The sequence below is a fragment of the Parambassis ranga genome, chromosome 21 (assembly GCF_900634625.1).
Source record: "Parambassis ranga chromosome 21, fParRan2.1, whole genome shotgun sequence".
In the NCBI taxonomy this organism is placed as follows: domain Eukaryota; kingdom Metazoa; phylum Chordata; class Actinopteri; family Ambassidae; genus Parambassis; species Parambassis ranga.
The window spans coordinates 132247-157500 of record NC_041041.1 but is presented as its reverse complement, the minus strand read 5'-3'; the positions used below and the strand labels follow the sequence as shown (position 1 = coordinate 157500).

At 47.8% G+C, this 25254-nt stretch overlaps 1 protein-coding gene across 5 annotated transcripts in view; it reads right to left on the bottom strand.

The window, feature by feature from the left end:
• Positions 1-13591, bottom strand: part of zeb2a (zinc finger E-box binding homeobox 2a) — a 32970-nt gene extending 19379 nt beyond the window's left edge. For 2 of the 5 annotated variants that reach the window (XM_028393129.1, XM_028393133.1), the window contains exon 1: positions 12633-12962. In XM_028393129.1, coding sequence (XP_028248930.1) covers positions 12633-12705 — 73 coding nt within the window. In that variant the 5' untranslated portion in view covers positions 12706-12962. Of the gene's footprint in view, positions 1-12632; positions 12963-13116; positions 13152-13390 lie in introns of those variants that run through there. The other 3 variants (XM_028393130.1, XM_028393132.1, XM_028393131.1) reach the window with 3 other exon arrangements.
• Between the last annotated feature and the right edge of the window lie 11663 nt (positions 13592-25254).

Here is a 25254-nt window from a genome sequence, read left to right as displayed (position 1 = left end):
TCTTCACACTAACCTGTGATACTTTGTGCATGCTGATGTAGAAACTGATCATGTGACCCTGCTCGGTCAGGTATTGCTTCACTTCACACTGACTGGTCTTCGGAGGTATTTTGATCTGTTCCTGGAACAGTTTGCAGTAGTGAAACTGCTGACAGGGTGACTTTAACCCTGACTCACAAGACCTCCATCCACAAACCTGCAGCTGGGCGCCGGCGCCACGCACAGAGCAGCAGAGGAGAACCACCAGCGTCAGCAGTCTCTTCACACACATGTACAGACAGCCATTTTGTTTCGGACAGTAAACATGAGGACCTGAAGGAATCTATCAGAACAGCTGACCTAGACACACCACAGCTCACAGCCTGCATGTTTTCTGCTCTCACCAAACATCTTTAATGATTTATCGACTCATTGATCCAGTGATTGATCCGATGATCAGGTGGTATTACGTACTACTTTTAAATCTTCACCCTGTGACTCTGTGAGCAGAGTGTGTGCATTTAAACCTGCTGCAGAAGGCAAGCGGTGGGACAGAAGCATCAGGGTGAAGGACAAACAGGAAGTACAGTTTGGCTCCGGGGGTCACACCTACACTGATAGATGTGTTCACCCACCACGCAACCCCAGGAGAACCAACTTTCCTGGTCCCACCTCAGACCCCTCCCCTTCCACTGTTCCAATATCCCCATTGGACACTGGTTCAAGTGGCGGGAACTGACAAGCGCTCGGTCCTCAGGGCTGAAGCTTCCCAGTGACGTGGACGAATCATGCATGACTTTAGAACTAACGGAGGGTTTCCACCAATAGGAGCACAGCTCACAGGGCAGTGAGACAACGTCTCTGTTCCAACACATGGCAGAACTACCAACTCAAACCGGTAACCAACATGGCTGCCAGATGGCAAAACTGAGAGGTCACTATTGTGATGTGTGATCACAGTACAATAATCAATTCAATCATTGATTAAAAGGATCACATGTGATATTACAGCACTAAACACTGGATGCATTTCTGCATGTATTCACCAAAGCCCTGAACACTCATCCACAACAACCACCCGGTGGATTATACAACAACACACTCAATCAACGGATCGATCAATGACTTGTCAGCTGGAGATGTTATTTGAAAGGAGCCTGAATGGGTGTGATTGTCTGATTGTGATGCTACTGCTGTTCTGAACAGAGCTGCCTCTCCACCCTGACGGTAAGAGCTGAGGGTGGAGGGAGAGGGGAGTGGGGGGGTAGTCGGTACAATGAGCCTAGTGTTACCACGACGTGTCTCTATTGGACCGCTGAGCTGAGAGGTGTCGGCGTCAGAGCTTCACTGAGTCACTTCAAAACTGACCAGGAAGCACCCGTCCCAGTAAACTCCTGCTGAACTCCCAGCAAACTCCCCGTAAACCTTCCAGTGATCCTTTTTATCAGCAGGAGTCAGTGTTTGAAGAGTTTTAGAGGATATTGATCAAATCAATCACCAATCAGCTGAGCGATCAATAACACAGCCGTCTCTCTGTCTCTGCCTCAGTGATTATGAGGGCGATGAAGATGTCTGAGTGTGATGTTTCCTGGTTGTTGCTCCAAACCACAAATGGATGTGATTGGCTCTCAGCCTCTGTGGGTCTTTTATTCAGCCTGATGATGTTAACCATGAGCGCGGTCCGTGGCTGAGCAGCAAAATGGCTGACGGCTTTTACTGCGCTGTGTTTCAAGAGTCAAGCGATCAGATGAGGAGAAAACACGTCGTCTGAGTTTCTGTTTTTGTTTTTAACATGTTCTTTAAAGGCTGCAGTCCAACTGTGTGTGTGTGCGTTCAGTCTGCAGTGTGTCACTTCAACTTCCTGAAAAAAAATGATTACACAACAATTCCACTTCATTACCTGATCACAGCTAAAAACAACCACTTCTGTCTTCTGAGAATAAACCAGGAGGAGGAGGGGGGTCAGCGGGTCTGCTCAGCGGGCCGCTTCATAAAGCCATCATAAAACAGTGTGGACCGACACGTCCTGCTGAAACCCAGGCTGAGACCATCCACAGTCCAACAGCTGCTCCTAACATCTTACTGCAATCATCTGCAGGTCTGCAGGAGGACCCTCTGACAACAGTAACATACCACAACGCATCCTGCACACACACTGAAACACACACACACACACACACTGTAACACACACACACACACCCTGTAACACACACACACTGTAACACACACACACACACCCTGTAACACACACTATAACACACACACACTGTAACACACACACACACTGTAACACACACACACACTGTAACACACAAACACACACACACACACTCCTTTAAATCAACCTGAAATCCACACACACTCCTCTGAATGTCTGAGTCTGTTAGTGTCACAAACCTGAGACACAACTGACCTCACAGAGTTCTAGGTTAGTATGTGTGTGTTACTGTGTGTGTTACTGTGTGTGTGTTACTGTGTGTGTGTGTTACTGTGTGTGTGTGTTACTGTGTGTGTGTGTGTGTGTTACTGTGTGTGTGTTTCAGTGTGTGTGTGTTACAGTGTGTGTGTGTTTCAGTGTGTTACTGTGTTTGTGTTTCAGTGTGTGTGTGTGTTACAGTGTGTGTGTGTTTCAGTGTGTTTGTGTTTCAGTGTGTGTGTGTTACAGTGTGTGTGTGTTTCAGTGTGTTTGTGTTTCAGTGTGTGTGTGTTACAGTGTGTGTGTGTTTCAGTGTGTTTGTGTTTCAGTGTGTGTGTGTTACAGTGTGTGTGTGTTACAGTGTGTGTGTGTTTCAGTGTGTTTGTGTTTCAGTGTGTGTGTGTTACAGTGTGTGTGTGTGTTACAGTGTGTGTGTTAGCAGCACATGTCTCGACTGAAATAGAAGCTCCATCGTCGTTCATTCCTGACTCATGCTGCCATCACTCTGGCTTTAGACTGCACTTCACACCCAATGCACACACACACACACACACACACCCTGCAGCACAGACACACAGTGGAGTCCCTCCCTATAGGAAGCAGGAATGTGATTGCAGGTCACTGAACTGATTCGTGCAGATTCTGAGAGTTTAAACAAAGATTTGTCACAGTGGTGAAATTTTCTTCATCAAGATGTAAGACGGAAACCTTTTACAGTGTAGGACAACACACAGCGTGCTGAGGCCAATGAATCGTTCTATTATGAGCACATTACATCGTCGCCCTGTGATCAGGGACACTGTGAAACCCAAAGCTGTCCCGCTGCAGTCAGAGCGAGGGGACATTTTTAATCCTCTCCAGCCACACTCTCACTGCTCTTCAAAATAAAAGCCTTTTATCCTGCAGCCACTCAATCAATTAAAGCATTTAAACGGGGCCGCCTCGTTTGTTGGATATCATCACGCTCCAGGTTTCTGGAGACACCTTCCTTTACATCATCAGTGTGAGAGAGCCAGCTGCTAAATTACAAGAAGAATCCAAAGGAGAGCACGGAGGGGGCTTTGTTGGTGTGAAGAGGCTCTGAGAGATCGTTCACATACAGAACGAGCTCTGTTCACTGAGGAGGACTCACACACACTCAGTACACTGCGGAACACCGACTGGAACACAGCAAGCTGAAATCTGCTAAACACTCTCTTCATGAACTATTAAACTTGGTGTCTCTCAGGCTTCGAATCTTCTTTGGAAACAAAACAAAGGAAACAAAGAAAAAGATCAATAACCTCCATTTTTAAATCAGCTTTGTACTGAACCAGCCAATCACAGCACAGCAGCAGCACTTTACCACTGAAGACTTTCTCTCTGGCACCCATGTGAACGGTCACACCTGAACGTTCCTCTGAATGATTTCACTGTTAAACCTGGAACCATGTGACAATCCTACTGGTCCTGGACTGGGTGGAGGTTGGTGGGACCTGTCCTGCTTCGGGTGTAGCACGACCCAAAGCAGGCAGAACAGACTGAAGCTACACATCCCTTACTGACAGAACACACTGACCGGTCACCAAAGCAGTGATACATAAGCACCTGTTCCAGAAGGTTCTACCGACAAGTATGTGGTGCAGCCAAAGAAAAGAAACTGTCCGACTTCCCAAAAAAAAACAGTTTGGTGGTACAAAGTCAGAATGTGAGAGAAGAAGGTGAAAGAAGTGGGAAGTGTGAGCGAAGAACAGGAAATAAAAAGAGTGTGAGGGCATAACGGGAAGGTGTGTGTGTGTGTGTTCTCAGAAGTGGAAGAAGAAGCAACAGTGTGGTGACAAGGTCAACAAACCCCATGAAACAAAGTGTCAGCAGATTACAGCAAAGGGAACTCAAGGACGGAGAGTGTCGACACCAAAAGGGGAAGCTGAGCGTTTTATCTTACCTGCTTTCATACGTCCAATCAGAGGAGCCACAGCACAGTCACATGCTAGAGAAATGACTAATGTCCACTGCACATGTGGCACCTTCAGATGTTCTGATCTGAGACAGGTTACAGTGGTAAACCTGTCAGACCTCAGACACACCCCCTGACCTGTTTGTACACTCAGGTGCCCTGGCCGTGCTTCCAGCACAGACACATGTGTCAGTGTGAAACGACCGGCGTGGACCCAGCATCCTTTGTTTGCAGTCGATCGACCTGAATGGAGGCTACAGTGCGACACATCCAGGTCTCATTGAATTCTCTTCTGGTCTGCTGCACGTATACAGAAGTCGGATGGTAATTATTGTCTGCTATCGCTTGGATCAATTTGCATTTAACCCAGATTTTGGCACCAAAGAGGATTGTGGTGCGTCGAAGCAACGAAGAGACAGCAGAGAAATGGGGACAGGAAGCCATCTTGTCAGCGTCTTTATCCCTGCGACTGATCAACAAACATCTCTGTGGCTCTTATTTCAGCTGCAGCTCTATTCAGCACAGCCATAAATCTCTGTCTCCATATTAACAGCGCCAGACGTCCGGGACAAAGGAGGGACGACGTGTAGGTGCCCCCCCACCCTCACCCTGGGGCAGGCTGTGTCCACTGGGTCACCTAGTTCTGCCCCACAGGGGGGAGGCTTTCTGTTCCCAGGCTCATTAGGACTGTTGAGGGGGGGTTAGGCCTGGTGGGACCATTAGTTTCAGGTGAACTGGTTTCCACGACAACTGGACAGACTCTCAGCACGACATTGAAAATCACATCACAACTGTGTACAACATGTTAGCGAAGCTTAGTGAGTAGCTAGCTTAGCTTAGCACAAACACTGAATACAGGAGACTCTGTTAGCTTAGCTTAGCATAAAACCATTTATTCCTAAGGTGTAGAACAAACCTTGGTGGTGTAGGTGGTGTTGGTATCTTTTGCAGTTAGCTTGATGCCAGCACAGAGTGCATGGCTTGTCTTGACACCAGTGTGAGCACAAGGCCGGTTTGCTGTACAGTAAGCACGTAGATAACTGTGGTGAGACTCTGATCAATATATTCTGATTCGTCAATAACGTGTTAACAGGTTCCATGTAAAAAACCTCACAGATGGTCCTCTAACCTACATTTCTGACCGGATTCTGTCATTATCAGTGCTATTGATCGACCTGTTTACGCCTGTTTTCACATCGTCATGTGTGAACGGATCCAGACTTTGACGTGCTTCGTTTGTCCAACCCAAAAACTGATCACAACATGGCCGCTGCACACACTGGTACACACTCATAAAGTGCAGTTAAATACATAGGGGGGGAAGAAAGAGAAGAAAGAAGCTCACTCACATCAATGACCCCTATTGAATGTGGTCCCTTTGAGCGAGGCACAAACAGCCAATGAGCGTGCACAAAGCCGGCCTTTCAAGTTCATCTGGACTGATGTAATAAAATTGACACATGCAGTCGGCGGAATTCTGGGGCGCCTGTTACCTAAACTCTCATTTCCAAAGCAGTGTCACCTCCCCTCACTGCAAATGAATCAATTACAGAGCAGCATAATCCTGTTAGGGGGGAGCTGAATGCATACCTCCCCGCTGGCAGGTGCTGGCAGGCTGAGGGGGCTTATGGGAGCAGGCGATATCAAAGCTGGGTTTTATCTGCCACATTAAAACCACTGCAGAGAGCGCATGCCGCTGTGCTATTAGCCGACACTTTTCCAACAAACTGCAGGTCTGAGGAGTTCTCTGTGCTGTAGGGATACGCTACAACCAGGCAGCTGGACTCATTTCATGATCACACGCTAAACTGAAACTCAGCTGAGCAGCCTGTAACACTTTAACATCAGGTACGACCGACAAGGACTCAGAGAGGCAGAGGGGTGAGGAGGGGGGAGAGGGGGATGTCGTTGGGAACCAACAATCCACCTCATTGTTGTGGTGGTAACGCTCCTGGGCACGCTCAGCTCCAGCACATTCACAAGGTCCAACGTGTCTGGCAGCGCCCGCCGACATTCTGAAGCACCTTGTCAGATAACGCCTGAACCACAGCGTGTGGCGGGCGGGGGGGCCGAGCCCAGAGCCCAACAATGAGGATGGGGGTGAGGAGGGAGGGACAGCCCCTGCTTCATCCGCCTTCCCCCATCCTTCCCCGCAGTCGGCCCCGGCTCACCCAGACCATTGTGCAGTGGGGGTGGGAGGGGGGTTTGGGAGATAAATGGCTGCATGTTAACCACGTTTGACAGGCCACACAAAAGGGGACACCTCGGTCCCATGACGCAACCTGCAGCCGGCCCTCAGCCATGAAAACCCAGGAACCTCCGCCACCCTACACCTTCTAAACCACTATCATTACCTACCTTACCCATCTACAGCAACATTAACTGTATCTACACCACCACTGGCACCATCTGCAGCACCATCATCAACAACATCTGCAGCTCCACCAACATCAAGATCACTTCCTCAAGCCCAGCTCAGTCAGTAAAGCATGTTGTCTCACCCAGTTTCCCTCCAGGGATCAACAAAGTCCTGTCTTCTGTCTTATCTGTCTCATGTAAACATCAACACCAACACCAATCTCTCAGGGCCTGCACCACCATCTCCACTACCAACATCACCAACATCCAACCATCCCAACACAACATTTCACCCTTCCCTGCATCTAATCAATATTTCAACTGTCAATCTATTGATTGATTTTAACACTGCTGACCTGGATTTAAGAGGTGAAACAATAAAGGATCTCTAGTTGATCAGTGAATGAACAGTTAGAACTTATCCAGATCAGAAAATCTTTGACAGACTTTTTGATTCCTTAAAAGTTCACTGACCACCAATCAATCAATGATCGGCTTCATGTGATATCAGCACTGAGTGTTTGCGTTCTTGTAGCTGTGTGTATGACAGCGTTTTAACATGTCTCTGTTCGCAGTGTGTGGAGGACAAAGCAGCAGAATGAAGCGTCTGTCAGTTCAGGCTGGGGGGGGGCTGCTAACCTTTTCAGCTCTGCCTGCTTCTTTGATGGCTGACAGACTCACAAAGGCACCTGCCCCATCCCCAAGTGTCCCCCGCCTCCCCTGCTCTCCTCCCCTGACCTGACTGGCATTCCTGGCCTGCAGGGGGTCCTCCCCATGGCTACCTTTACACGCCCCCCCACCTAAACCAAAGTCTGGTAATCCCACAGCAAACACGGCTGAAGCAATGCACGAGACTTCTCACAGCCGCCCTGTGAAAGGTGGTGAACCATCACCGTGGGAACCAAGGCAGAGAGAAGTGCATTGTGGGAAGTCATCTGATGAAAAAAGGATATCGACTACAAAGTCATAAATACTCCACTTCCTGTTTCCTTGTCACTCCAAGAAATCATGGACGCATGAGGACAAATGAGGGCTGATGGGAGGTTTAAAGCTCTGCGCTGTCTGATGCACTAGAAATCTTTTTCGGACATGCTCAGTGTGTTCTTCTCTGCTGTATAGCTAAACCTCGTCATGAACGTCTTGTTAACCTCCATCGACCCCACAGAAACTTTAAGACAGACGGAAAGGTGTCCTTAAATCCTGCTAGACTGACATCAGGCTCCACCCACACAGCAGCCAACAGGTGCCACCGGTTCAGAGATGGAGGCGGGCTTTTTGTTAATGAACTGTTTTAAACTCTTACACACTGCCGTGGCTTCATGATGGGTAAGGGAAAGGTCCCATCAGATACATGACATTTTTCTGGATGTTAATAAACAATAAAAAGCTTTAACAGGAAACATTAAAACATCATTTCATCATGTATGTTTTTATGCTGCAGTCAGGGTGCTGCTCACTGATTTGAGGTCAGGCCTGAACCTGCAGGCGTGTGCTGCTGAAAACTTCCTGTTGTTTCTGAGTGAACGGACTCATCTCTCAGAATTGTCGGGTGTCCGTGGTGGTCATGGTGTCTCTCTGAAGAGCGGCAGGCTCACCGAGGCTGCAGAGGTGGAGAAGTTTCCTTCATACTGGATTCTGCGAGCAGCTTTGACAGGAGTGTCAGCTCCGATACCTCAGACTGTGAGGTCAGTTCAGCAGGACTCGCCCCAGGCAGCTGGGCCGCACCGAGCAGTGGTCCTCAGCTTCATTAATTTAATTGGTAGGTCTGTGACCAGGAAGTGGTGTCCTTTCATTGAGCGTGAGTCCCTGCTGATTTGATCTGGCCTGAGGAGGTTTTAGTCCAAGTGGGCAGAAATCCCCCTGAACACTGGAGGTGAAAGAAAGAACTCCACGAGACACAAACTCAGAGAGACAGAAAGGACAGCAGAGCACAGCTGAACTTTTCTGGACAAACATCTCTGAAGGCCACGGCATCTCTTCAGTCCAGACTAAAACTATTTGACTGAGTGAAACCTTAGAAATCACTAACAAACCCTTCAGAAACACACTGTGTACCAACACGGCTTATCAATGCATGTTTGCAGTTTGACAGCTGAGCATGCTCAGTGTGGCCCACCAGACTAGCTGGGTTCTGTCCCTGTGGAGGTGGGCGGGGCCTGGTTGCGGGGGGACGTTGGAGTTATTCAGCCGTACGCTGCCGGTCTGGACCCACACATGTCATAACACCTTAATCCAGCCATCCGTTATTGATTGTTCCATGTATGTGTGACCTTGCCGCAGGAAGTCAGCCAATCAAACAAAACGTTCCTGTCGCAGGGAGGCGGGCGGAGTGTGACTGCAGAACATGAGCAGCTTTGTTGATGTCACGTCAGGGTTAAAACTGCTCACATCAGGTCATACAGCCGCTGCCCGGGTCCCCGCACACTGACCAGCTAACGGCCTGGTTCAGGTTCAGGCTCAGGGTTGGTCCAGGTTGCAGTGTAAGACTGTATGATTATAATTCCAATGATCGTTATCAGGAGGTCAATAGCAACTATTTCAAAAGTTGGATCCTAATTTCTGAAGGAAAAATCAGAAACACACACACATCAGAAGTGTGTGTGTTATCTGTGTCGTACCTTAGCTGTGACCTTGCTGAGTCCTGTTTAGGCTAACGGCGACAGAATGTCACGGGTGGCTCTGAGCTCACTCATGAAGAAAATGTGTTCATGGCAACATGAAGGGGAGGGGCGATAATACATGTCAGTCACCTTGAAACATCAGAAACACCACAGGAGCTTTACACCAACACCATTCCACTGCACTGATGCATGATGGGAGGCGTAGGAGTTTGTGTTGAACAGAGATGATCTTTGTGTGCGGCCGTTCAGTGACAGATGTTATCAGAGAAATAAAGCTGTGCGAGCCGACACTCGGCTTCTGTGTGTGTGTTGGGGGGGGGGCATTAACTAATCTGCGACTGACAACATTTCACTGTTCAGAACATGTAAGAATAAAAAATACAAAAACAAAGGTGCCAAATAACACAATAGAAGCCTGAAGAGGTTAAAAAAGAGCATTGATGACATTTATTTGTATCAATCACTACTCAGCCTGTAACTGTCCACAGACCCCACTGTAACAATCTGTCCAACTAGGACACAATAACTACAAAGCAGTCATGGTCATGTGACGTCACTGCGCGTCTTATTTTGGTGAGGCTGCATTAAGCAGACTTCCTGTTGTTAATATAATGTCTCTGCCTGCTGCACCTCCCTGAACAATGGGCCCCTTCTTCCCAGAGCTGAGCCCCGACTCCTCCTCTGTCCCACCAGAGGTGTTTGTTGAAGTAAATCTGCCGAAATCTAAGGGGGGGTTAAGGTGAATAAAGATAATCTGCTTTCCTTCACAATAAAACACGCTGGGAGGGCAGACACATAGAAATTAGGAATTCATATCACATGCTGCATTTTAAAGTTGACTCCTGACCCGCTAAGGCCCGCTGAATGGCCCGACAGGCCTGCACCCAGCAGCCGTGGGGCTGCCAGGGACCTCCCCCGCACTGTGAGGAAACAGGGTTTGTTTGGACATCTGCCGGTCTGACTGAAAAACCTCTGCAGCCGCACGGAGAACCCCCAAAATACAATAACAAATAATTAAATAGCACCATCAATGAGTAATCACTGTAGAATTAACACATATCATTTAAAATGATAAAACTGAAGTCCAGGGTTTGGAGCCGAGGCAGCTGGACTCATACCTCATAACCCCAACCTTACAGACAACAAGAGACAATCACTAACGCTAAGTATTCTAACTTCTCTGCACTCCATCTTATCTGGGTGGGGGAGGGGCCTGATACAGGCCCCCCCCCCCCCACATACACACACACACACACACACACACACACACACACACACACACACACACACACCTTCGCTGCACCTTTCTGTTTGGAAGCTCGCTCTCTTTGCTTTTACTCGCTCAGTCTTCTTTTCTTTTTCTTTTCATCTGGGACGCCGGCGAGCCGAGGGTCCCTGGCGGCGCTAAGAGGGTCTGAATGGTGATTAAGAATGAGCAGAGGAGCTGCTTTTCTTTGTTCTGCCCTCAGGGAGGTGTTTACAGAGGGGGGGCAGATATATGAAAGGCATTCAGGTCAGTGAGAATGAGAGTGACGGATCAGAAGACTCTGAGTGGGCCTGCATTACGGGGACATAAACCTGGTTCTGCACTCCGTCATGGGGACACCAAGGGTCCTCACGGGGGGGTAATGAATGAAGGTCAGTGAGATGATCTTTAACATTGATCATTTACATGAAGTCTGAGATCAAACACTGTGAACACAGTAATAAAATCAGAATACATGAGAATAAATGGACCATGTCATCATTCCAATGTCATCAGTGTGTGTGTCACAGAGAGAGATCTGGAGAGAGATCTTCCAGGTTCAGAGTAAATGAAACCACACAAACATCACATCAAACAAACACCTGATAAAAACCAAAAGTCTTTTGTCGCAGCCGCCATTAAACGTGTCTTTAACATCACTGCTTCACAGTCAAACTATCCTCACCCGCTGACCGCTGCTTCCTGATTTAATTCCTGTTTAGTCTGAAAACACAAAATTCAACATGAGTTTTTATCTGAAAATAGGAAAACATTCCAAATAAAATCTGATGTTTGAAGCAAAGCCTCCTTAAAAACAAGTGTTTCATCGGCCGTGAATAAAAACACCTTCGTGTTCTCACAAACCTCCGCATGAAGCTGCAGCTCCTGTGGAACCACAGAGCTGGTCCTGGCTCTCTGCGGTTCTCAAACACACACACTAAAAATCGGAGGGACAATGGCAGGGCTGAGAGACACGGATAATGCCGTCTGACACGGCTGCACCATGCGAGGTTCTGATCCACAAACTGTTCTCGCCTCACTGTGTGTGACGCCTCCATCAGACCAACACACCACAGCACCCCCAGGTTTACCCCTGAGTCCAGCCAGAGAACAGCTGCAGCCACACAGCTGGATGACAGAGGAGGCTGCAGGTCCAGTTACACCAAGCCCCCCCCCCCCAAAAAAAAACACACACAAAAAAACAACACGCACACACCATCAGCAGCCACACCACACCATGACAGCCCTGTTCCAAGACAACCTAAACCCAGGATGGAACCTCCGAATACTAACACTTAAATTCAACGAAACTCAACACGTTTGTGTTTTATTATTATGATGATTATTATTATTATTATTATTATTATTATTATTATTATTATTATTATTATTACCATTATTATCATTATTATTATTATTATTATTATTATTATTATTATTATTATTACAGCCCCGTGGTGGATTTTTCCTTTAAATAAAAACGGGCCTTGTGTTTTTACTGTTTTAGACGTTTTACTATTTCTGCTGCTGAGCTCGTGACAAATAAACACACACACACACACACCGCGTAATTTTAAAGAAGAAAATTTAACGTGACAAAAAAGTGAATTTAACTTTTAACACATTAGAGGAGGCTGTGACGTCATTTTTATCTGCTCCTCAAGCAAACACATAATTATGAAATAATACTTCATTCAACTCTCGACTCATTCAACATTTACTCTGACGGTAAATGGAACGGCTCTGGCTCGGAGGGATCCCGGTGAACCGGGTCGGATCTGTCCAGAACTTTGTGTCACTTTTGTTTCGGCTCGCCCGGCAGCCCTGAGGTCTGCGCGCGGAGCTCCGAGATAACGGTTTTCCCTGCTCTGACGGCTGAGTCAGCCCGGCGAACCCGGCGGGTCCCGGCTCGGCTCCATCCTACCGCCGGGCCTCCGCCCCACAGACCGCTGACGGTCCCGTTAGAAAACTTTTTGGTGTGTTTCGTTAGGCGGGCGGAGAGCTCCGGGCCGGGCAGGCGGCCGGGCGGGGGCAGCTGCGGGAGTTGTTGCGGGGCGCTGTGTGAAAGCTCTTACCGTTCTTCCTCCGGGGGTTGGCCTGTTTTCGCCTCTTGCATCGGGGACCCTCCGCCATGATCTCCTGCTTCATTGATTAGTCAGTCCGGTCCACATGGGCTCCGCTCCGCTGCGCACCGCCGCTCCTGACAACCACACAAACAAAATAAATCCCAGAACCGGATCTGATGCCAAAACCCTGAACTTTGTTAGAGTTTCTGAGATAAAGTCCGGACAATTAAAAACTCTGCAGACTTTCTGAGCAGTTTTCTGGGAGTTTGTTTTGTTGGAGAGCGTGCACCGAGCGCCCCACCGCCCCGCGTCCCCGTCCGCCTGATCTCTGATGTGAGGAGCGTCTCTGCTGGTCTGACAGAGGAGGAAGGCGGGCGGACACACACACACACACACACACACACACACGCACACACACACACACACACACACCTCCCTCTCTCTGATAATGAACTTGTTGATTTCTGTAATGAGTTAAAGTAAGAGGCCTCACCGATCACTAATCAATAACAGGCTCTTATATAAGCTCCCTTCAATGGGTGATCGTGAACGCGCAGTTCAATACAATCTAACGGGTATCTTTATTTCTTCCTCCGCCGCGCTCCGCGTCCGCAGCTCGTGCCTCTCTCCATCTAACACCTGGAGGCGGGAGCGCGCACAGCTCTCTTACCTGCCTGTGCAGGTAGAGTCGCGCAGGTGATCGCGGAGCTTTGATTGGCTGCAGGGAGGGAAGCAGGAGAGGAGCGGACAGAGAAGCGGACACCTACCGGAGAGCCTCCGTGCGTCCTCCCGGAGAGCGAAGACGACACGGCAGGAAGAAAAGTGCAGCTGCCCCCACCTCCGCAGTACGGACCTGGAGCCTTGTGAGCCCGCGAGTTCCGGTCCACGGAGTACTCGTGTCAGAGCGTCGGTGCGGGCGGCAGGTCGGGATCCGGTCGGTGTGACGCCTCCCGCCGCTTGTCACCGTTTTTCTTCCCTGCAACATAAACAGGCGCGAGAGCTTGTAGCAGCACGCGCCACCTATCTTCACTCTGAGGGATAATTGAGCCCCCCCCCCCCAGATTTAACGCTTGAAATCAGTGGCTCGTGCAGCTTCAAAAAGCCCGCGTGCCACTCTCTCACCTGAAGAAGGCCGGCACCTGATTGGCTCACCTGCAGGTGAAGCCTCCAGCGGCAGCACGCGCTCCTGTCCACACGTGGGGAGAGCCTGCCAGGTACCTCACCTGTCACAGGTCACATGGTATCATTATTATTATTAAAGTTTTTAGTGAATGAATAAAAAGAACAGATTTGTATCATTAAAGGAAATACATTTAATCCTGTTTATATAATCCCTGGGATTAATTCAGTATTCCTGATTCTGATGAAACGGTCACTGAGGGAAACATGCAATCTGAAGTGTCAGCAGGTCACATGACCTCAGACTGAAGGTCAGAGGTCAGCCGTGGGCCCATGACTGCAAGGTCCGTTAAAATGACTAAAGAGAAAAATGAGTGTCACTGGATCAATGGCTGTGATCAGGCTGACGGGGCAGCACGCTGACAGTGAGCTCTGTGTTCACTCTGCAGCCTGTCTGTCCGTCCATCTGTCCTCAGCTCTGTCCTTCTTCTTGTGACAGGGACGTCATGCAGGTGTGGTGACCTTCATACAGAGTGTAGGTCTGTGACCTGATATCCTTCCATGACCTGAGACCTTTCCTTGAGGGAGACAGTAACCCACGGCCTAAACCTTCACCACCACACCACCACCCTCCTCATCAACAGCACCACTGTGATCAGCTCTCATGTGACCCCCACACAGGTGGATGATAATCTGTGTTGAGACATCTGGATTACCTTAATCTGTGTGTGATGGTGTGTGTGTGGGTTTAAAGGGGTATTACACTAATCACAGTGTAAGTGTTCCCATTAGGTTTACAGCGGGGGAGGTCTGTGCCACATCTGGCTGCAGTTATTTCATTCTGTTATTTACAGCCTGCTGTTTGTAATATGGAATGACATATATCAATAATGACATATATCAATAATGACATATATCAATGCAAACAAGGGAAACATGAAATATTTACCTTCATGTCTGAGGGTTTGCTGTCATCTGTGGGTTCTGACAGCAGGAAGTCTTTTATTTTGAAAGTAGCCTCACAACTGTGTTTGGAGTGACATGCTGTCATTGTTAAGAGGTAAATTTAACCCTGCGGTGGCGTCTGCAGGTTGATAAAAACACTCAGCTTCCTGTACAGAGACAGTAGCAAGTCCACAACTTCCTGCATCCTTTCAGGAACATCACACAGACACACACACACAGACACACAGACAGACACACACACACAGACACACACACACGGAGACACAGACACACACAGACACACACACACAGACACACAGACACACACAGACACACACACACAGACACACACACACGGAGACACAGACACACACACGCAGACATAGACACACACACAGACACACACACACACAGACACACACACACAGACGCACACACACACACACAGACACACACACAGACACAGACACACACAGTCGCACACACACACAGACACACACGCAGACACAGAGACACAGACACACACACACACACACACAGACACACACAGACACACACACAGACACACACAACACACACACACACACACACACACACACACACACACACACACACACACACACACACACAGACACACACAGACACACACAGACACTCACACGCAGACACACACACAGACACACACACACACACACAGACACAGACAAACACAGTCACACACGCACACACACACAGACACACACGCAGACACAGAGACACAGACACACACACACACACAGACACACACACAGACACAGACACTCACACACAGACACACACAGACACACACACAGACACACGCAGACACACACTCAGAAGTGAGAAACCCAGCAGTAAAGCAGGAGTGTGTGAGTGTGGATCAGCTGCAGAAGGATGAAATGCTGCTCATCCTCCTACCTGACTGGAAGCATCGTGTGCGTTAATCCTGCAGGTTTACAGCTTGTCTCTGATGAAGCTCTCGTGTGCACTCTGACCTTCATCACCGCTGGACTCTCAGTCTTTTGTCCGCACAGAGAAGCAGCAGGAAAGCTGTGGAGGTTTTTGATGTGAAACAGAAAGGCTTCGACTTTCGATTAGTGCGAGTGGCTCAGTGGGAGCCTGCAGAGAGGATTAAGTCATACCTGTGAAAAGCCTGTCAGGTAGATCGAGCATGAGGCTGTGATGAGAGGAGGTGGAGGAGAAAGTCTTTAATCCAGCTGCAGAGCAGGAGAGATGCAATTTAGACGAAGGACGATCCTCTGCACAGAGCCAGCAGCAGGTCAGTTTGTCAGAGTCTCAGCGCAGGTTCTGATCCACCCTCTGTCTAAATTATTTCCCAGAATGCCTCAGTAGGTTCCATTAGCAGGTGTGTCAACTATAAACCTGCATAGACACCTCGTGTATCTCAACACCTGTGACCCGATAAAATTCCACCAATCGCAGCCTTGCATGTGAACCCGACCCCTCACTGCTGAATGTTTCCCACAGAAAGCGTAGCTGCAGTGAACGTCTCATCGCTCAGAGGAAAACTGATCAGTTCATTCTGCTGTGACGTTATTTCCAATTGTTCTCATTTCAGGTTATTTTCATTTTAAGTTTAACTTCTTATCTGTTAAGCTGAAACAAAGACTGTAATCTGATTACTTCAGGTTAAACTCCTCAGCCTCACTGTAGATAACTGAGGAGGTATTTCTGTTTCCTGCAGATGGCAGACCTGAACCCTCTGCAGGTGAGGATCCCCAGGGTGAAGTTTGTGGGAGTTATGGTGCAGATTAAGCAGCTATCAGCAGCGCAGGTGTTTCACACTGAGGCCTGAGTGGGAGGCTCAATCCTTCACGGCTGCTGGAGCCCTTAGAGGAACTTTGTGACAGACGCAGAGCTCAGCAGGAGCCAGAAAACGTCCACAGAGCTCCACACACACCAAACCTCCAGCAGGCTGAGGCCAAACTATGTTCCATAAATGTTTACAAAACTGACAGTAAGCTGAAGGAGAGCTTTTCCACATTTATCAATCCGTTCAATCAGATCAGTGTCATTGATCTCCTTCCTCAGCCAGACACACTTATGTAGGTGATGGACTCATCAGCATTGCCTCTTGACCCTATACACCAAAATAAGAGTTTGTTTAGTGTACGAATGGGTCCAGCTTTGCGTGTTTACACAGGAACCAGAGTCAGGTCAGGTCCCCGTGGCCTCATTTTAACACCTAACGTGAGCTTTCCTCTGTCTTTCTCTGGACTCCCTGAGGATTGAGTGACTCATCAGAAGCACGGTTTACAGACATCTGATCTGAAAGATAAAAGACTAAAGGCTGAGTTCTTAAAATGTTCCTCTTGTTCCTCCGAAGTGCCCATGGAGGTTGTTTCTCTTCATGAAACATGTCCACCCACATATTGGTGTGAAAACACAGTCTGCTGCAGACAATGAGGACGTCCTACATGCTCCATAAGCCTGTCAGGCAGCGATGGAGGAAGAAAAGATGCAGCAAGCGACGAGGCTGCAAACTGAAGAAAGGTCCGTGTGTGTGCGCAGTGACAGAAGGTTAAATCTGTGGTAAACCCAGAGTTCACACAGTCTTTGAAGTGATTTCGACGTGTTGTTTGTTGTTTGTTGTTGTTGAGCCTGTAGCACATGGAGCAGGTGGATCAAACATGCCCATATGGAGAGCACACACACACACCGACACTGAGCATGTGCAGAACAACACACATATTATATGTGGATGCTGTCGGGTAAATTCCAGGATGACTTTGTCAGGTGACTGTGTTGATGGCCCCTGCGGCCGACGTTCGCCTCTGTTCAAACAGGACTGCAGCAGCAGCAGGTGGCGACCTCTTTGGCCTGATCCAGGATCTGCAATGCAGCTCCGTCACATATGGTGCCACTGCCACAACACACACAACCTTTGAAGAGTCACATTAAAAGTTCGACTCGACCATCTGCATGCTGCCTACAGTCAGCACACTGTTTGTTCTGTGTATTGACTTCACCTGTTTGAAGCACCATCGGCACAAACAGCCACAATCTGTTTCAAAACTCTTTCACCAACGCAGTCTGCCACCTCCTCAGGTGAGGTTTATTCAAGGAGGAAGTGCTCCATTTCGAAATGCCACAAGGTGTCCCAACAGCTGTGAGAGTTCTCAGTCTTACAACAGAGAACAGACACTGTTCACATATTTGTGGCCTTTGTGTGACAAACAATGACATCACAGTGACATCACAGTGACATCGTGACACGACATCAGCTGAACCCGCTTTGTCCAGTGTGCAGGGTCACAGGGTCTGGAGCCCATCCCAGCTATATGTAGCTCTCAGCGTAAGTTCAGTCATGAAGACTCTATTTCACATCATCCACCTCTTATTTCTATCTGCTTCCCTCTCCCTCTGATTAGCGGCCTCTCTGCTCGAGCTTTCCCCCCTTTCGGACGTGGTCCTCACGATGGGGTCTAGGACGCCAATGCACATTTAAAATTATTGTATAAATAAATTCTTTCTCATTCAGTTCGCTGAGTCTCTCATGATTGAACTACAGGTGAGCTACAGGGCCCACTCTGCACAGGTCACCAGTCCATCACAGGGCGACACACACAGACAAGCATTCATACTCACACCTCACACCAACAAGCACATCTTTAGAATGTGGGAGGAAGAAAACCCACGCAGGCTCAGGAAGATCGTGCAAACTCCACCCAGAAAGACCCCGTCAGAATCAACCAGGAACCTTCATGCTGTGAGGCGACAGTGCTAACCACTGCACCACCCTAGAGCTTTAGACAACATGAGTCAGTAATCAACCTGTCACTGTGTTGATGCCCTGATCAGAGTGGCATCCAGAGGCCTTTTTGGTTGCTAGGGTGCTGGTTTTTTAATCTGACCCAGCATCGCAGCTTGTTTGTACACTGTAAAACATGGTGTGCAGATCATCACAGCTAAACAATATCATTCAGTAGTAATTTTTTGTCAATATGCGAGACAACGACAAAAAACAGGACCTAACCATTCTGTGCCTGCTGCTGCGGTGTGTGCAGATGTGCTGATGGAGACAGAGGTGGAGGCTCTAATAGCTGCAGAGGTGGAGGACAGACAGCTGTGCAGTTAAACAGGATGAAACAAACAGTTTCCGATGAGAGTAATTATCTGAATGACTCAGCTGATGGTTTGTTAATGGCGACCCGCCCTGAGCTAATTGCTGCGTCAGGAAGGGACTGCTCAGATGTTCTCCTGTAAGATGTATCTCCTGTAATTCAGTTCAATTCTGTTTTATTTATACAGCACAATTTACAATCAGAGTGCTTCACAGAGACCCAGAGCCTGAACCCCCTTAAGATCAACAGTGTCAGGAAAAACTCCCTATCAGGTCCTGCAGATATCATGGAGCTAGTCCATGAAGAGCCTTGTAGGTTAGAAGAAGGATCTTGAAGTGTATTCTTGAGTCCACTGGGAGCCAGTGAAGAGGCGCTGGAACAGCAGAGTTATGATCCCTTTGGCTGCTTCCTGTCAGAACTCTAGCTGCTGCTTCTGGACCAGCTGCAGCTGTTCATGCAGTGATGTGGACATCCAGACCATAGTGAGCAGCAGTAGTCCAGTCTAGAAGCAACAAAAGCATGGATGACTTTTTCAGCATCACTCTGAGAGGATGCTCCTGATCTTAGCAATATTACGAAGGTGGAAGAAGGCGGTCTGAGAGACCTGGTTTATATGAGGGATAAACCACAAGATCAAAGAGAACTCAGAGGTTCCTCACAGTGGGACTGGAGGCCAAAGTGATGCCGTCCAGAGAGAAAATGTTATCAAATAATCTAGTTCTGAGATGTTTGGGTCCAAAAACAATGACCTCAGTTTATAAGAGTTTAACAGTAAAAAGTTGGAGGTCATCCAGTCCTTTATGTCCTTTAGACATGCCTGTAGTCTGTAGCTCTGCTTCTTCTAAAGCTGGATCCATACTCCACAAAAGTTCATTTCGGCACGGAGGTACCATACTCCGCGAGACATGTGTGTGCAGAACTGCTCCTACGCAGCGCACGTCACACACTAAAGGTTGACAATGCAGTTGTGTTATAAATTGTGAGCACAGTCGTGGTTACCTGGCCTAACGAGCTGATCATGTTCAGGGCAGAGGGCGCACAGCTGACAACAGATAGAAGATCAGTGCAGCAGACTGCAGCAGACCTCTGGTCTGTGTGAGTTTAACTCTGTGAACGTGTGGATGACTGTCTGCAATAATGCATCCCGTCTCCCGGTGTTTAACGTGCGTCGAGCTGCTGTAACGTGATCAATACTGGGATTAGTTTTTATTGCCACCTTGTGGACAGACGCTCTCCTCTGTGCACCGTGTTTCTCCTTCCAGGAGCTGTTTGCCAGCTGCTCATCTAAACTGTCCATCGTCCCTGTGCTTCCTCCTTCTGTCTGTCTGTGTGTTCTGCACCTGAAGAAGCTCTTGGCTTCAACACATTCATCACGCCCACTAAATTCAAACCAATCACACAATTGTTCTCGCACAGCACTGAGAGAAAAAGTTCTGCCCGGGCCATGTGTCCGTGAGAGCTGCAGAACAGGCGCAGAGAAAAATTATGTCATTTTGTTCGCCAGCAGCAAGAAGGGAGTTTGTTGTTCTTGTGGAGAATGGATCCAGCTTAAATACAGCTGGGTATCATCAGCATAACAATGAAAGTTTATGCCGTGCTTCTGGATGATGTTTCCTAGAGGGAGCATGTAGAGGGTGAACAGGATCGGTCCGAGCACTGAACCCTGTGGAACACCGTGATTCACCCTTGTACGAGAGGAGGAAAGTGAAATCTGTCTAAAAAGTACGATTTAAAGCAGCCTAGTGCTGTCCCTGTAATCCTGATCTCGTGTTCTAATCTGTGTAGCAGGATACGATGATCTACTGTGTCGAAGGCAGCACTGAGATCCAGTAGAACGAGTACAGAGACGAGTCCACGGTCCGATGCCATGAGGAGGTCATTGGTGACTTTGAGTCAGTGCTGTTTCTAGTCTGTGATGGGCTCTGAATCCAGACTGGAAAGCATCGAGCAGACTGGTCCTATGCAGGTGGTCATTTAGCTGATTTACAACCACTCGTTCAAGTATTTTAGAAATGAAGGTGAGGTTGGAGATCGGTCTGTAGTTTCCTAAGACGTCCGGGTCCGGTGAAGGTTTTTTAAGTGTACACAGCTCACGCTCACTAAAGGAGGCAGAGGAGTAACTGCACATGTCACACACCTTGCAACGGACATGACAGGGAGAGCGACCGGAAGAAGCCATGCTAATGCTAGTTTAAGCTAAACCAATCAGTGATAGAACGAGAAGGCAACCCAGAGAACTGCACACTTCACCCTAACACTGAGGTGCTTGTGTATTTCCAACCACAATAAAGGCAAACACAAGCATATCATTAAAGAAAGTCCGTAAACACCGCAAGGCCAAGCAGGACGGTGTAGAGACAGGAAGTGATGCAATCATCAGCTGAGAGCTCATAATATGAGCAGCACATGAAGCTAATGTTTGATACATGTTGAAAAATGTGTGTGTGTGTATGTAACAGGGGGAACAATGTGACCTAATAGTGTTAAAGATCAGTGTGTACAAGCATCCTGACAGTTTTATGAGCAGAGTGCAGCTGGCACACAGCCCAGAACCTGCAGGTATCCACACCAATGCTAACAGACAGCTAGTCAGAACATCTGCAGACACAGTTCCTTTCATGTTTCACATTCATTCCATTCAATAAATATTCCACACATGAACTTGTCTTCATCACCACTCAGCAGAAATCCTGAATCATGAGCTCTCCTGGTTTCCCAGACCCCTTTCTGCTACACATCTAGTCCAGAAACCGACAGGTGGAGGCTCTCTGAACCAGGATCAGATCAGTCTGCTTTGAGTTAACTCTGAGAAATGAGCAGGAATCCTGTGGTCCGTCTGGCTGCGGCGACATGCAGGAGGAGGAGGAGGAGTCTTCATCAGATGCCACCCTGCATGAGTCACTGTGTAATGGGGATTTCAGAGGAAAAAATAAACCACAGAGTTTTCCAAATCATGAGGGAGATTCCTGCACTGCTCCTCCTCCTGGAAGGACCCTGACAGGGAACACAGTCTGTTAATGATCTGTTCAAACACTGAAGGAGGATTTAACCCGTTATGAGCCAACAGGCCGTGCCTTCACCTTCAGGCCCTATGCTGCAAGTATGAGAACAGCAGCTGTGACCTGGGTTTATCCTTCAGACTCAGTCTGCTGTAACAGTGAGGTGTGATGAGACTGTGGCGGCCTCAGCAGCTGCAGCCACCTCACCCAGTTCTTTTAGTGTAAGTTATTTTTCTTAATAACACATCATTTGTTTGAATGTGACATTTTATTGCAACATTTTGTACAGTTTAGTCAGCATGTTGTCATGTGCTTTAAGTTGTTGTAGTTCATTGGACTCACCTTCTGTTTGTGTTGGCACGAGTTGGACCAAAAGGCCAGCTGCTGGAAGATGGAGGCCTTTTAAGCCCCGCCTGCAGGAAGCAGACTGTACCAACAGGGGGGGTGTGGAAGTTTGGGATAATTGTTTGTTTAGATAAAGCTTTAAAACTTTATTTCTTAAAGATTATAATAAATGTGTGTTTTTATGTTGTTATATATTTACTTAATAATCACTTTTTTTTGGAGTGGACTAGTCCAGGGGTGTTAAACGGAGGTCTGTTTAATTATGAGAACGTCTTCATTTCTGTTCCTCAGATGACCTCATCTTTGATGCTGGGCTCTGTTTATGTTGCTCATTGTTTTCTGTGTTACATCATTCAAAATTTAATTTTTACATTTTGACGTTTTTCACACCTGTATCCTCCTGATTTAACAACGACAAACATCTTTCTTTCATTAACATGTTGTGGCAATGCTTCACCTGGAACCATCTTAAAGTCCTCTGACGATGCTAGTCTGCTGCCATTCAGACTGTGACCTATGGATCAAGATATCTGCTGAAGACTGCTGTCATAGCACTGATGTCAGGTGTGTAGCTGTGCTGTGCGTTTCATAGCTGTGTCAGACAGACAGGTCCAGGCGGTGTGATTATTATATTTCACCTGTATAGGAAGCAGTTCAACAAGTCGTGTGGATCATGGTAACATTCAGGTTAATCTCAGTGACCTCTGGACTTCCTGTCCTCTGACTGACTGGCTCCTCATTGCGACAGGTTACTGAGCATGCTCAGACCTCCCTCACACACACACACACACACTGGAGGCTAACACAGGCTCATCAGAGGAATTCTGGGGGAATTTATGCACCGTCTCCCGGCTAATTGAATTAGACGCATGGTGTCGACAGTGTAGCCATTGTGGAAGATGCACAATGTTGGACTTCATGTGTCCAGAGCTGAGGGTGGAATTCTGTAACCTCCCTCTCCCCCATGACCACTGGCTCTTTATTGTGCTGCACTCAGTGATCCGCCCCAGGCTCCATCACTGGACCATCATTAACAGAACCAGAAGGGGAGGGGGGGTCAGCAGACCACAGGACCAGATCAGGGGGCCCAGTCACCTACAGGGCAGGAGGGAGGGTGTGTGTGTGTGGCGGGGGCGCGTCGGGTACTGGGCTGATTATCTGATGTGTGTCCGCTCATGGATGCATAAATGCTGACTGAAGGACAACACGCTGCTGGACTGTGACTTTATTATGGATTATTGTGCAGATTATTTTTATGGTTTAACCTGCAGCGTTACTCTAAACATCAACAAAACAGAAACATATTACCACAAAATAAATCAGGAGCAGCAGCCTGTTTGTCAGTGGAGGAGGCCTGGCATTTAATCAGCTTAGATACCAACATCAGAACCCTCAGTCTGATGCAATCCACTAGATTTACAGACATAAAGCGGTGTATTATCAGCGTAACACTAAATGATCTCATGTTTACTGATGACATCACTGAGGGCCAAGCTGATCCATGTGGTACACCAAACTTTACAGCTTGTGTCTTTGTTTAATGCTGAGTCAGGTTCAACTTTCTAACAATATGCAGTGCTACTTGAAAGTCTCCTAACCATTCGGATTTTTATACGTCTGCAAGAACATGAGTCCTGACAGTGATAACAGAGATCCCAAACAAACGGAAGAGAAATAGTTCACTTCTATTTATTTAGGAAAATCATCCAATATTACATGGCTGAGCGGTAAAAGGATCTGAACCTGATTATCAGGCCAGATTAAAGTCCAGCTCTTCAGGTGTCCAAAGGGCACACAACCATCTCTGAAGAGTTTGGAGGTCGGTGGTATCAGCTGTTCGGGCCTGTTTTACTGAACCAGGACGACTTGCCAGCCTAAATTAAACTCTGAACTCTCATTGATGAGTCCTGGCCTAAAAAACACATTTCTTGAAATCAGTTTGAGAGACTTTAAACAGAAAAGGTTTGTACTGTTGAAATCACTCAGACAGTTTGTATAGCTGTTTGCATGACAAACAAAAGCCTGTATGAACATTCATGTTTAAGATGTCTGCAGGACGAGTCTGTCCGGGTCCTGAAGGAGACATGTCCCACCAAACCAAGAGTAACAACAGATCTTTGTGTGCTAACCTTTTCCTCCTGGGGCTTCGTGCTCTTCACCCAAACCACTAATTAGCATGACTTGTGATAGTGGCAGCGAAGAACAGAGCAGCCAGGGTGGAGCAGTCACAGGATCGCTCATGTGACAGGATTTTATTTTATAAATTACACATTGCGACATCAAGAGGAGCAGCTTCTTCATGTTGTTCCACAAAAGCTTGAAGTTTTTCCACTGAATCACAAGTTCAGACACAGTCGCCATGGACGGGCCTGAGACCTCAGAGCGGACTCAGAGGCAAAGCAGACTGTGGACGGCGTGAAGATGAGGGTCAGCTTCAAACTCCACTGTGAAACACACCTGTGGCCACATGGCTGGGAGTGTTCATGTGTTCGCACCTCAGTGTGTGTGTGTGTGATGTGCTCAGTCTAAAAATATGAGTGGACCTGCAGTCTGAGAGAAAGAGGCCTTTTGTGTGCGTCATGAATTCCTGAACGCAGCTCCACATTGTTCGTGTCTGTCGTACAGTGGAGACATTATTTCTGATCCTGCTGCAAACTTTGTTTACACACTCACAAAAAGCCCCACATCCAAGTGGATATGCTAATGGAGACGAGTACTACAGAGACCCCTGGGCATTTCTGAACAGGGGGACACCCCCAACAGATGAGTCTTTTGTCTGTTCCAGGACCCGAATCCCGGCCTGGCCTGAGGGATTTCTGATTCAGATGGCGTCTGGTCTTTAGTGACTGAACATGACAGACACGCATAGCTCTGCTAATTCTGCAGTGCCTCTGGTCAAACACCATGAATGAAGTGATAAAGAGTGAACAGAGGACTGCCTCTTCATGGGGACCAGGTCGACCTCTGGTCCACTCATTTGACCTCAGAAACTCAGACAGGATCTGTGAGCATCACATTTCTGTTTGGTCATCTTTGCCAGTCCTCAGACCACCAACAAGAACCAGAGTTTTAATCACAATCTTTTTGGACTCCTTAGACGAGACAGTGTAGCCTTGGTTA